Source organism: Raphanus sativus, unplaced genomic scaffold (assembly GCF_000801105.2).
Source record: "Raphanus sativus cultivar WK10039 unplaced genomic scaffold, ASM80110v3 Scaffold0015, whole genome shotgun sequence".
NCBI classification, from domain to species: Eukaryota; Viridiplantae; Streptophyta; class Magnoliopsida; order Brassicales; family Brassicaceae; genus Raphanus; species Raphanus sativus.
The window spans coordinates 49,516-62,651 of NW_026615341.1; the positions used below are offsets into that span (position 1 = coordinate 49,516).

General features: G+C 35.3%; 5 protein-coding genes across 5 annotated transcripts in view; 2 read left to right on the forward strand and 3 right to left on the reverse strand.

Moving 5' to 3' along the window:
- LOC130500692 (26S proteasome non-ATPase regulatory subunit 2 homolog B) overlaps positions 1–1,229 on the forward strand; it is a 26,028-nt gene extending 24,799 nt beyond the window's left edge. Inside the window, exons 19-23 of the mRNA XM_056995645.1 lie at positions 108–221; positions 307–392; positions 494–602; positions 686–864; positions 955–1,229. Coding sequence (XP_056851625.1) covers positions 108–221; positions 307–392; positions 494–602; positions 686–864; positions 955–1,027 — 561 coding nt within the window. The 3' untranslated portion in view covers positions 1,028–1,229. The remainder of the gene's footprint in view (positions 1–107; positions 222–306; positions 393–493; positions 603–685; positions 865–954) is intronic.
- A 294-nt stretch (positions 1,230–1,523) lies between these two features.
- On the reverse strand, positions 1,524–2,228 carry LOC130500693 (PAMP-induced secreted peptide 1-like). The gene has a single exon (XM_056995646.1). The coding sequence runs from the start codon at positions 1,909–1,911 to the stop codon at positions 1,690–1,692; it is 222 nt and encodes a 73-aa protein (XP_056851626.1). The 5' UTR covers positions 1,912–2,228; the 3' UTR covers positions 1,524–1,689.
- Positions 2,229–3,354: 1,126 nt separating this feature from the next.
- LOC108848984 (uncharacterized) lies at positions 3,355–6,462 on the forward strand. The gene is made up of 16 exons (XM_056995654.1): positions 3,355–3,540; positions 3,633–3,722; positions 3,834–3,945; positions 4,087–4,114; positions 4,196–4,294; positions 4,369–4,438; positions 4,532–4,566; positions 4,655–4,729; positions 4,820–4,915; positions 5,014–5,077; positions 5,177–5,230; positions 5,309–5,394; positions 5,496–5,621; positions 5,742–5,847; positions 5,929–6,017; positions 6,141–6,462. Exons 1-16 carry the CDS (start codon positions 3,475–3,477, stop codon positions 6,307–6,309), a joined length of 1,365 nt encoding a protein of 454 aa, XP_056851634.1. The 5' UTR covers positions 3,355–3,474; the 3' UTR covers positions 6,310–6,462.
- Positions 6,463–6,774: 312 nt separating this feature from the next.
- LOC108835079 (uncharacterized protein At4g28440) lies at positions 6,775–7,882 on the reverse strand. Its single transcript, XM_018608385.2, has 2 exons — positions 7,510–7,882; positions 6,775–7,102 (listed from the first exon to the last, which is right to left on the reverse strand). Exons 1-2 carry the CDS (start codon positions 7,778–7,780, stop codon positions 6,909–6,911), a joined length of 465 nt encoding a protein of 154 aa, XP_018463887.1. The 5' UTR covers positions 7,781–7,882; the 3' UTR covers positions 6,775–6,908.
- A 132-nt stretch (positions 7,883–8,014) lies between these two features.
- On the reverse strand, positions 8,015–11,520 carry LOC108835078 (S-alkyl-thiohydroximate lyase SUR1). The gene is made up of 7 exons (XM_018608384.2): positions 11,109–11,520; positions 10,402–10,741; positions 9,770–9,988; positions 9,575–9,634; positions 9,281–9,436; positions 8,925–9,018; positions 8,015–8,431 (listed from the first exon to the last, which is right to left on the reverse strand). The coding sequence occupies exons 1-7, from the start codon at positions 11,459–11,461 to the stop codon at positions 8,307–8,309; spliced, it is 1,347 nt and encodes a 448-aa protein (XP_018463886.1). The 5' UTR covers positions 11,462–11,520; the 3' UTR covers positions 8,015–8,306.
- Positions 11,521–13,136: the final 1,616 nt, after the last annotated feature.

Consider the following 13,136-nt stretch of genomic DNA (forward strand, 5'->3'; position numbering starts at 1 on the left):
CCATGGTGAGTTATCTTTTCACCACTCAAGATTCAGGGTGTAGTAGTAGTTATTTCATTTGACTTAATCTTCATCGCTGGACTGATGTTTTCATCTGATTCCTACAGTCAGCGATTATTTCCCTTGGTTTGATCGGCGCTGGAACTAACAACGCAAGGATTGCCGGCATGCTTAGAAACCTCTCCAGCTATTATTACAAGGATGCCAGCCTTCTCTTCTGTGTAATGTGTTAAAATATTATGTTTTTTTGTTCTCGTGCAGTAAACACAGTTCTTCTCATTTTTTTTCTTTAAGTTGTAATTGCAGGTGCGTATTGCTCAAGGGCTGGTGCATATGGGAAAGGGTCTCTTAACTCTAAGCCCCTTCCACTCCGAGAGGCTCTTGCTATCTCCGTAAGTTTTAACATATATTATGTGAATATTTTGCTCTCAGAGTATCTTTTTTTTTGTGAATCCTGTATCCTAAATATGTGTTGTATTTTTTGTGTGCCCAGAACCGCGCTTGCTGGTATAGTGACATTGTTGCATGCATGCCTTGACATGAAATCCATCATACTGGGGAAATACCATTTTGTGCTCTACTTCCTCGTTCTAGCGATGCAGGTGAGTGCATGTTCTGTCCGAGGAGGATTTCTTTGTTAAAATCGATTTTTTGTGTATTAACCACAAACGGTTTGAGTGTGTAGCCAAGGATGATGCTGACGGTGGATGAGAACCTGAAGCCCATCTCCGTGCCGGTGCGGGTAGGACAAGCGGTTGATGTGGTTGGACAGGCAGGTCGACCCAAGACAATCACTGGGTTCCAAACGCACTCAACACCAGTTCTCCTTGCTGCTGGGGAGAGAGCTGAGCTCGCAACTGACAAGTATGTTGTTCCCTCTAGAATCATTTTCCTGCTCAAGAAGAAACTCTGTTATGCATTTTGGAATCTAATGTTTTTCTTTTCGGGTCACAGGTACATTCCGTTGTCTCCCATACTGGAAGGTTTCATCATATTGAAAGAAAATCCAGACTATAGAGAGGAGTGAATCCAAAGTTTGAAGTGAAGAGCAGTCAACTACTCTCAGGAAGAGCTATCCTAATGGTTGTTATGTGCACAACGAATCCTTTTATTTGCTTAGTTTATTTGGCTTTATGTTCCCATTAAATGGTTTAGTTAACAATTTATTTTTGTTGAAACGCTTATTGTGCACTAAATCATTCTAAAGTTGGATCATCCTTTTCCCCAAATTTTTAGTTTTTTTTTTGTTAAAAAAAATTGGGATATTTGGTTTACTGCCCCCTAATTTTAACTTCATGCTTTGTTCCCACTCAAACTCTCGAGTTGCAGAGGCGTCTCGTTGTCCTCAGGATGTGGCAGAAACTATGTAATATAAAATGTTAAGAAGGTGACCCCCCGCAAGCTGGCGTGCAAGGCTTACTCGTTTACAATAATTTTTTGTTTGAGGCCTTCCCAACTACCACAAAATAATTCTCTAGAGTACACAATCTTATTGAAATTACACCCAGCAAAAGTAAGGATGTACATGTATATTGATGGTTTAGTTTCCTCAGAGAAAAAAACTACAAACAAAGAAATAAATGAATTGAATACAATTTTCGGCTGTTTTTTTGGTATACTTATGAACATGGTTATATCGACACTGTTGATCTCCTCCCGCTAGAAAAGAAAACAAAAAAAAAAACTATTTTAATGGCCACGACCTCTTGGACTAGGACCTGAAGCCAAACGCTGAAACCAGGAACCCACCGTCGACTTCATCTTCTCAACACTCATCACCGTCGCTCTTTCCTCTCCCGGCTTCTCCATCAGAACCCTCCCGGCCGCGGCAGGAACCACGACGTGTTCTACCACCAACAACGACACCATCATCACCACGATCAAAATAGTAGACCAGCTAGATCTCCTCATTTTATTTTGCTTTCTCTGTTTTACGCTGTACGGACAAGAAAACAATAAGGAGCTTCGAAGTAGTCAGGTAATAAACTAGAAGATTTCTCGGGGGAAAGAGTTTTTGGTTAAGAAAGAAAATTAGGAGTTATGTTTATGTTGGATATCAGATAAAGGAGAGAGAGTATATATATATGTGCTTACGAGGAAGTGGTCATGACTCAATGAGTTCATCACTTAGGTCGGATTTCACCAGCGCCATCTCACGATTGGCGTGTTGACCAAGTATTGTGACTTGAACAGGTCGCTCTACGACACTTTGCCATGTACGCTATTACATTACACACTTATACTCCATACCGGTATCATCATGGTTTTGGATTTTAAAATAATTTATTAGAATTTTGAGAAAGAATGTGTGTTTTAAAAAAAACATATATCGTGAGATTGTTTACGCGTTTATAGCTAACATCTAACATGCAAATTTCTCAAGATATTATTATCATCCTATTCACATCCTTTTAATTAAGCTTAATGAGAAAAATTAAAACATTTTTTTGCTTAGCAATATGATTACTTATGCTAGATATTTTAATTTCTAAGACATATTAATCCCGAGATTAAAACAAATTGCATTTCAATCAAACATTTCGGTGGCGATGAGTTTGGACAACAAAACAAAGGTTTACTTTTGTTCTGAAAAGTCAAAGCTTGAGTTTTGAAACTTAACGCGTAAGCCACGACTTGACTAATTGAAGTACCGCAAGAGGAATTCACAGTTTCACCTAAAATAACTCTTCTACCAGTTTAGGTTGAAGGAACAACATTCAATAACTAACACACTACGAGACGAAAGTAGGTTGAAACCGTTGAAGTGTAAGATAAAAAAAAGACGCATAAATTGTGTTATTTAGTGAAATTTTGTACGATTAATTCAGAAACAAAAATAACAATATAAGTGTTAGGCAGTTGGATTTTTCTTGTGTCCATTTAACCTTTTTTTAAAATAGTGTATCTAAGACTGTTGATATTCAAAACATGAGAATTTGACTTGTCCTAATGATAAGGATGGATATGCTTGTGCTACTACTCCCTCCTACCAAACTAGTAAAAGTCCGACGACGCAAAGATTTTGTCAAAGCTAAAGCCTTTTTTTTAATGATTAAATTTTTTGCATAACCAGAAAAATGGACTTCTTGCCGGAAAATCAAAACATATTAAACTTGAATATACTGTATGATTTATTGACTTTCAATATATCAACTATTTCAAAAACAAAGAAAATCACAGAATGAGTTATTTTGTGTGATATAAATTAAAATTGTATTTTCAAATATAATTACCCAAGAAAATTCTTTAAGGCCCAAATTAGCAAACCTTATTGGGCTTTCAAAGATTAGAAAATCCTAAATTGTTATTTATCAGCCCATCTAAGCACAACAATACAAAGCTTCATCCCCACTCTCAAAAACCTCACAAATCTCTAGGGTTTTACTGTCTGCAACCAAATCTCTTTCGCTCACCCTCTCTCTCTCTCTCTCTTTCACCGTCACTCTCCGCCGCGAGCTTCCGTCGTCGTAAACAATGAGGATCAAGACAATATCGAGATCAGTTGATGAATTCACCCGAGAAAGAAGTCAGGATCTTCAGGTAAATTTTCAATTCCAATCATCACAAAACTATGATTCAGTTTACACCTCTCACCCTCTCCATAACCTAATCGAACTCGGGTTTGGTTTCAGAGGGTCTTTCACAACTTCGACCCGAGTCTTCGACCCATGGAGAAGGCGGTTGAGTATCAGAGGGCACTCACAGCTGCCAAACTCGAGAAGGTAATAATTTGCAATCCATCAAAAGCTTCGATTTTTTTTTGCTTGGTTCTGATTAAATATTGATTCAAAAAAAGTTATCAACTTTGCTTGTGGGTTTTTTTTGCTTTGTAGATATTTGCAAGGCCTTTTGTAGGAGCAATGGATGGGCATCGAGATGGAATCTCGTGTATGGCTAAGAACCCTAATTACTTGAAGGGAATCTTCTCCGCTTCTATGGATGGAGGTTTGTTTTTTTTTCCTCCAAGTTTTAACTTTATTGCAGAGTTTGATAGTGAATATGATGAAAAGGAGAATATATATATATATGTATTTAGTAATAGCCTAAGCGCATTAGGATTTATTCTTGTATGTTTCTTCTTTGCAGATATTCGTCTTTGGGATATCGCTACCAGGTTGAGATTCTTCTATATTCTCATGAACTTGTTTGAATTTCATTTTTGTATCTTCTTGTACTAATTCATATTTTCTGCCAGACGTACGGTTTGCCAATTTCCTGGTCATCAAGGTGCTGTGCGTGGTCTTACAGTCTCAACCGATGGCAATGTTTTGGTTTCATGCGGAATTGATAGCACGTAAGATATATATGTTTTTTTTTAAAGTCTTTTTCAGTCCTTGACAGAGACTAAAGATGAATGCATTTGTGCAGTGTTCGTTTGTGGAACGTTCCTCGTCCTTCGCTTGAAGACTCTGACCTCTCTTCTGAAAAATCTGCTGAGGTGATTCATTGTTTTTTCTTCTTTTTCTTATAACCTTGTATTTTCTTATACCGTTTTATCCTAATAACAAGCTTTATCTTTTTTTTTTCCCAGCCGTCTGCGGTCTATGTCTGCAAGAATGCGTTATTGTTAAGCGTCTTACCATCTTCACTCCATTTCTCATTATCCTCTCTGTCCACAAAAACTTGAGCTGTTTTTGCTTTCTTTCCTTTCTAGGGCTGTTGATCATCAGTTTGAAGGAGAACTTTTCGCTACATCCGGCGCTCAAATTGATATATGGAATCATAATAGGTTAATCAGACTCTCTTGCTAAAAAGAAATCTGATGTTTTGTCTTTCTTAAATCTTGAACCAGCGCTTATATCTTTTTTTTTGTAATTAGGTCTCAGCCAGTCCACAGTTTCAAGCCTGGCAATGACTCTGTAATATCTGTCCGGTTTAATCCTGGAGAGCCTGATATATTGGCGGTATCTTCTAAGTATATATTCTTGAAACTTGTGAATGTTGTGTAACTATCTGAGGTTAGACGTTCCATAGCTTCCCTCTTACACTGAATACTTGTTTCTCTTCTTCCAGCGATCGGAGAATGATCATTTATGATATCCGCATGTCTTCTGCAGCAAGGGAAATTCGCATGCAGGTATGTAATTGAAACTCCCTCACTCACTCATTCTTTTCATATGTAAAAGCATTCTCTTTTACTCTTCAAACTTAAAAAAATTGTTTGTATTTTGGTCAGACCAAAACAAACTCAATCGCATGGAACCCTATGGAGCCTATGAACTTCACAGGTGTAAGTGAATAATCATAGAATGAAAATTTCTCTCAGCATTTGTCAGTGTGGCTTGTCTTGATTGATGAAACTGAATAGGCAAATGAAGATGGCAATTGCTATAGTTTTGATGGTAGAAAGAATGAAGAAGCCAAGTGCGTGCATAAAGATCATGTTTCTGCAGTGTAAGAATTAATAAAATCCCAAGTATCCAGTATAACATTCAACATGAGATATATATATATGTATCATATGCATTCTAATTTAAATCATATTTTTTTTCCAGGATGGATATTGATTTTTCACCAACTGGTCGTGAATTCGTCACGGGTTCTTATGATCGATCCGTGAGAATCTTCCCATACAATGGAGGACACAGCAGAGAAATCTACCATACAAAGAGGATGCAGAGGTACAATCTAGTAAACAACTCTGTTTATACACCTCTGTTGAACCACTTTGTTAATTTAATTGCAAACACTGTACAGCTTCTTCTATATATTAATGCGTTTGTTTTTTTTCTTTCTTGTAGAGTATTCTGTGTCAAGTATAGCAGTGATGCTACCTATGTTATATCGGGGAGTGATGACACTAATCTCAGGCTATGGAAGGCCAAAGCATCAGAGCAACTAGGAGTTGTAAGAATCTGTTCCTTTTCTTTTGTTATACAGCATTAAACAAGAATGGTAAATTCTCATATGCTGATTGGTGTTTTACAGATTCTTCCAAGGGAGCAGAAGAAGCATGAGTACAATGAAGCGGTGAAGAATCGGTACAAGCATCTTCCTGAGATCAAGCGTATTGTCAGGTACATGATCATAATAGATAAAAGATGGCGTCTGAGTTGTTTCCCATGCTACTTCCAACTTTTGAGATTGTCACAAAAGACTAAAACATTAACGTTTTTTTTTGGCTGATGTGAAATAAACAGACACAGGCACTTGCCGAAACCTATATACAAAGCAATAGCGGAAAGCAGAGCCGTGAACAATGCAAAGAAGAGGAAAGATGACCGAAGGAAAGCTAGCAGTGCTCCAGGAACAATTGTCACTAAACCTCTGCGGACAAGAAGGATTATCAATGAAAGAGAAGTTGAGTGAATCTAGTTTTTATCGTTTTGTTTTTCTTGTCTCCGTTGTTTTCATAAGATACATGTCTTGAAACACGAGGACAGTGATAGTGAAAAAAAAAACATTTTTGCAAGTGTTGTAAGACTCGATGATATTCATATAAGTTATGCACTTTTTCGTGAAGTGTTCTTTTTTGGGTCTCCCTCTTTAAGAGTGAAGAGTGATATATTGACTTCAAAAATTAGTGAGCGTTACTCTTTGGCCATGGTCTTTTTAACATAACATCAACACACTGAAGGGAACAATGCTATTTGGACATGGACTCGATCAATAATTCTTCAAAAGTGATATGTTGACTTCACAGATTAGTGAGCCATTAAGTCTCAATGGTCTTCAACATAACACAATTCAGGTGAACAAATACCATTTGGCCATGGGACTCCATCAATAATTCTCCAAAAGCTAGATTCTGGCATCATGTTTTAGAGTAAAAAAAAATAAAAAGCATTCCTACAAAACAAGCATCTCTGAACCAGTCATACAAAAGCTTTCATCATCTAAATCAAAAGACATTGACGGTAGAAGAATCAGAGTACCAAACACTAGCATAAAGATAACTAAAAAAGACATCACTGATCAGTAACGTTAATCAGTTCGTATTCAACAAGAGACAGGTTGTTATCCTCTTTGACAGTGAAAGATGCAGGTTCGGTGGCGGCTTCGATGCGTCCCCATTTATCAACCCCTAGCCTCATTGTGCCCTTGAACATGTCTATCCTCGAATTGCGCAGTATCACCGTCTGCCCAGGCTTCATAAGATCAACTACACACACAAAAAGGAATCATTCTAAACAGGTACAAAAGGTATGGCACTTTTGGAATCATGTTTCACCATTACTAATGACAAGATAAAATACATTCTACAACTCCATCACATCTGGAGAATGCTATTACATATAAACCTCAAAACATCACTTAATTGAGACAAAACACTAGTCTTGTGCAGGTTTTCACCCCATTTTCAGACAAGATGACAACTTTTTTGCAATTCATGTCCAAAAATCGACATTTAAAGACACATTACCAGTTTATCTTACACAATACTTTCTCAAATAGACATCGAACAAATATTTGCAACAGATAAGAGAACCAAAGCATAAGACTTTATCAATAAGACAATACCATTTCTACATCATGTAAGAAAATAAAGACTAGTAGTGTGAAACTAACCTTGCTCGTTACGAGCAGTGAAGAGAATACATCCGGTTTCGTCTCCGATGAGACACTCAGCGATTCGGCTCGGCTGAGACGGACGACCCATAGAGATCCCCGGACGAGCCTTCCTCGCAGCCGGAACCACAGGATTGGCGTCGACGACCTTGACAGTCAACGTGTGACCGGTCGTGCCAGGCTTGAGCTGTTCAACCTTGACAAACACAGGCTTTCTCTTCGCCGCCGTCGTCGTTCCCGTCGCAGCACCTGCAGTTCCTGTAGTCGCCATCGCTCTCTGTTACCTCCTAGATTTCGCGTTCGCCCTAATGGTGGGGGTGGAATCGATTTTCCTTTTAGGGTTTATAAAGAGAGACGACGACGAATCGATGCCTTCTTCGCTCTCTCCCAAGACGAACGAAAGTAGTTATCACCTGCTTTACGGTGTATCATGAGCTGGACACGTGTCGTTTTTTTATTTGAGTTAATTTATCACCTGCTCGACAACTCTAAATGGTAATAATAATAAAAAGGTTTTAATTATTATATTTTTATTTTGAAACACACGTCAGATATTATTTTTTCTCAACTCGCATACAAGATGGCAAGCTCGTAACATCATGTTATGACATGACTCCACTAAAACGACGTTCTAAACGGACAAATGGACAATCATAGATAGCTACTTAAACACACGTGCGCACACACACACACAACAACCCAAAGTCTCTCGAACATTATCGAGAAATTTATTGAATAGAGAAAATACAAAAACAGTAGAACGATAGGGCCTCTCAGGTTTATGACAATGAAGTCTTTTAAGTGGTTTGTGATTTGACATGGCGAGCACAGAAGACTTTGAGCCTCAAGAAAGCGTCTTCTAGCATTGATCTCTCGACTCCAATTGAGATTCTCACCCAATTCTTCTTGCCTAACGCCTCTCCTACATTTTTATATTCCAATTCAGCCCATCTCTCTCATGATTTTCTATTCTTATAAAACATTTTAAATACTTCCAAATTCGTAGATGATGTGAAGTATGATATTGATGAGAAACATCATACATCGGAAATATAAGAATTAATCTACTATTATATAAAGTGTTATGATCAATCTACTAATCACTAATTGGTTTTAAGTTGGAAGCCCATAATTAACCTGAATTCTAACATGTTATCAGAGCGATAAGATCCTTTGACCTAATTTACTACTACTACTATACCGATGTTGGGCCCTCTGTGGATGTTATTCCCACATTGTCTACGCTTCAGACCTCGATATCTGAGCGTGAGGGAGGGTATTGATGAGAAACATCCACATCGGACATATAAAAATTAATCTACTACTATATAAAGGATTATGGCCAATCTACTAATCACCAATTAATTTTAAGTTGGAAGTCCATAATAAACCCGAATCTAACATATGATGCTTACCAGGTAAAAGGACGAGACTCTCCTCTCGGGCCAGCTTCATGCAGAAATCAACATCGTCTGTGATGTCCTCCAAGAGTGATAGGTCCAATTTTGTCTGCCATATATACAAATTAGATTGTCACTAGTGACACTTCTTTTATGGAGGATGTGATTGTGATGTATATGTACCATTCATAACAATACTGATATTTTGGTTACATAAAGTGATATTAAAATTATAAAAGTGTGCTAAAAACCTTAAAATATTAAATGGTTAGGGAACTAATATTAGCGGGTTTGCATATTATAGTATATACTTATAAAGATTATTCAAAATGTTTAGAGAAAAAATATGCAGTATAAAAAGAAATTGGTACCACTAAGTAGGTACACGACTCAGGTTTCTTAGGGCAAACGAGGCAAGGAATCTCCTTGAGGGCATCGAACATCATATCTACGTTCTGCTTAAATGTCAGGTTTTTCTTCTCAAAGAAATCTTTCTTTGTCTTCTCCAAGATATTTGGAAGTGCAAACTATCAATTTTACAGAGCAACACATTAGTTCTTTACTTGTCAAAAAAAACAACACATCAGTTCTTTTATATTTTATCTTTAACTATATCATTGCATGCGTTTTCTTCGTTATTCTAATATAAATTTCAGAGTACAAACCTGTAGAATTGTCGATGGATCTGGACTTATGTTAAGAAAGTCCTTGATGGATTCAACGACCTTATTGACAAAAAAGAGATATGGTTACATGTCCAAACTTACATATATCTACAACGTTTATTCTATCACGTCCAAGAGGAAGATATATATATATTAACTAAGTATCAAAGATGATCAGAGAATTGAAAACCCTACCCCAGTGGTTTTGAAAACATTATTTGGATCATGCATCGCCATCCAACCTATTCTCCAGCCAGGGACGAGCCACCCCTTGGAAATGGATCCGAGTGTAACCACAGGAGCAATCGATGCGAATACCCCCATCGGGACAAATGGATTCTCTCCATATATTGTGTGCTTATAAACTTCATCAGAAATAACCACTATCCCTAGTTTCTTCGCCATCTCAGCCACCTACACTCAGGACAACTCAATATTATTTGGGGTTTTTGGGCAACTTTCTTAAGCTCCTATAATTAGCTTTTCAAAAATATTATGAAAACAAAATCTGAAAATTAGAAAATAATTATCAGTTAGTGTTTGAACAAAGATATGTAATATAATAACGTTTAATAGGATGTGTTTAAAATATAAATCTTATATAATATATGTTATAAAAATAAGGGGTTTAAAATGATTGTACTACTTAGAGTTGGACCCGGGGAGGTCCATGTGTTGGCTCTCATAGTACGCGGACCTTCTATACTTATCAACAAATGTAACATAAAATAAAAGTGATATTGGCAAAATTTTGGTTAACCAAATGAGCAATTTACAAAGAAAAAGAGTGAAGTTAAAAAGAATATCAACTTAAAGCACATTTTCACCTTCTTTAGATGATGATACGTGTACACATTTCCACATGGGTTGTGAGGGTTAGATATCACCATAGCGATTGTATTATCATCTGCAATGGCTTCAATGCCTTGGAGATCTATCTCCCAGTCTTGGTCAGGGACGAGATCATACTTGCGAATCTCGACTTGGCTATATATAGCGCGACTATAGTAGAGAGGATAGACAAGACTGGGGAGCAAGATATTCGACTTGGGACAGGACAGAACATTAATTATGGTCTCTATCCCTTGGCAGCACCCGACCGTCATAAATATATCGTCTGATTTTAGTTTATGCGGAAGGTCTCGGTTCAAATAATTTGCCACCGCCCTAAATTAATAGGAGTATAAAAGTAGCTGTTAGTGTTATGTACAGTTTCGAAAATGTTTATCATGCATACATAATAGTGTAATATCTCATAAAGTCAAAGCTTTTTTTTGAATCGTATATGAGCATGCATAGTTTCATGTCGTTCTTTATTGATATTTTATCTTCCAATTTGGACACTTCATATATTTTCTAATTAATAGTTTTCCTATCGCATTAATATAGTTTTTTAAGGATGTTTCTATTGGCACGTGTTCTTTGCTGTATTACCCGACCAACCGACCAATAACGAGATAACTAGATTTCTAAGCCACTAAGTTTTTTAAATGAAGCATATGCATAACACAACAGTTAGTGACTACTTAAGTACCTCCTGGCCGGTAAAATACCAACCCCTGGGGCGTAGGAGTTGGCGGCACCAGATCGAAGGGACTCAGTAACGGCATCCTCAGCATCAACGGAAGTCTTGAAGCAAGAGTAGACGGACGGATCACCGTGGCCCAGGGGCAAAATGGTCCTTTTTACGTCTTTTCTACAGTTGTCAAATAACCTAGAAAGGACACTTTTAATTGAGACACTTGCCGCTTCTTTTGCCGCCCTGTTTCCTTTGAACCTCCAGGCATTACCACCACCGTTTAGCGTCTGCGTCTCGGTTTTGCGTTCAACTTCTTCATCTTGGTCTGTTTCAAATGAAGGAAGCAACAGGTTCGTGTGTTGGCTCATCGTGTTCCCTTTTTGGACTAAGTTGCAAAATAAGATGAGGAAGTATGGAGTTACGATACTGAAGTTCAATGCTTCACATATATATAGAAAAACATAAATTATTTATTTTGGTATCTACCCTATTTATTTTGACGGGAAATAAAGTGGGACGGTATCATATTTTTAGAGAAATTGGCATGGTGACTAACAAAAACATTATAATTCAATTAATAATCAGTTACAGAAATAAACTAGAAAGTAGTGTGTATAAAATGTAACTAGACTTTGATTTGCGTGTATGTGTAGATGTATTTTTTCAATTGCTATTTGTTTTTCATGTCACTATTATATATCATATATGTGTCAATGTATAATTAGTCGTATTTTATATATATCATCATATAATAATCATATAATTAATAATATTTTATATGTGTCATCATATAAATAATCATATATATTATATTTTTAAAACTTAATTAAACTGGTATATAAAATTGATATTTGTATTTTATTTTATATATATTGAAAACATTTTTATAATGGTTATTGAAAAATATTTTAGTGAAAATCAATTTTAAGTATATGTATATTTTTGAATCAATTTTGATACAAATCAGTTTTAATTATTATTTTGATTTGAGATATATATATATAAAGTTGAAATTTTTTTATGATTATTTTAGACAAAATATGTTTTAGGTAATTAGATTGTACTATTTCATATATTTTAAAACTGGTCTAAATAGATAGTTTCTCATAATATAATGAACTTTCAATTTTTATTAATAACTTAAACTCATTATTTGTTAGGTAATTAGATTAGATCATTTTCGTATATTTTAAATTGACCCAGATAAATAGTTTCTCATTATTTATTTTGTTTTTTTCATGTTATTTTTTAATTTAAAATACTTTCTCCTTTTATATGTACCATCATATAAATAATCATATAGATAATAATATTTTATGATCATCATATAAATAATCACATATATTATTATACTTTAAAAACCTAATGTGAAGTATAAAAACCATAATTTAAGTTGGTGTTTGAAATTGAGTTTTGTATTATATTTTCTTATATTATTGGAGAAAAATTATAATGGTTATTGGAAAATTTTTAGTAAAATCATTTTTTAAGTATATGTATGTTGTTTTTGAATCAATCTTGATGTTAAATAAATTTTGAATTATTTTTCATTTAAAATATGTATGTAATGTTTTAATTTTTAATAATATTTTTAGAAAAAAATATTTTTTAGATAATTAGATTAAGCAATTTCTGTATATTAATTTTAAAACTGACTAGATAAATAATTTTTCATAATATAATTAACTTCTTATTTTTCTTAATAACTTAAAACTCATTCAGTTTTTTTCTTCATATATTAGTATCTATATTCCAAACAACATCATACTCTCTTTATACTGTTACCCATATTTCAAAACAAATTCTCAAAATATACTTTAGTTTAATAATATAGATAGATAATCACAAGTGTCTTTGCTGCTACACACAACGGAAATATGAAAATTTGATTGGATACCCTTTACGCAAGTCTTGCACTAAATATTTCTCTCTCATAAAGTAACACATAATATTAAAATTACAAAATACAATTCATCAAATAAAAAAACTAAATTAATAACTAACGAATAATAATGAAAATGTTTTGGTGTTTGCCCTAAAATA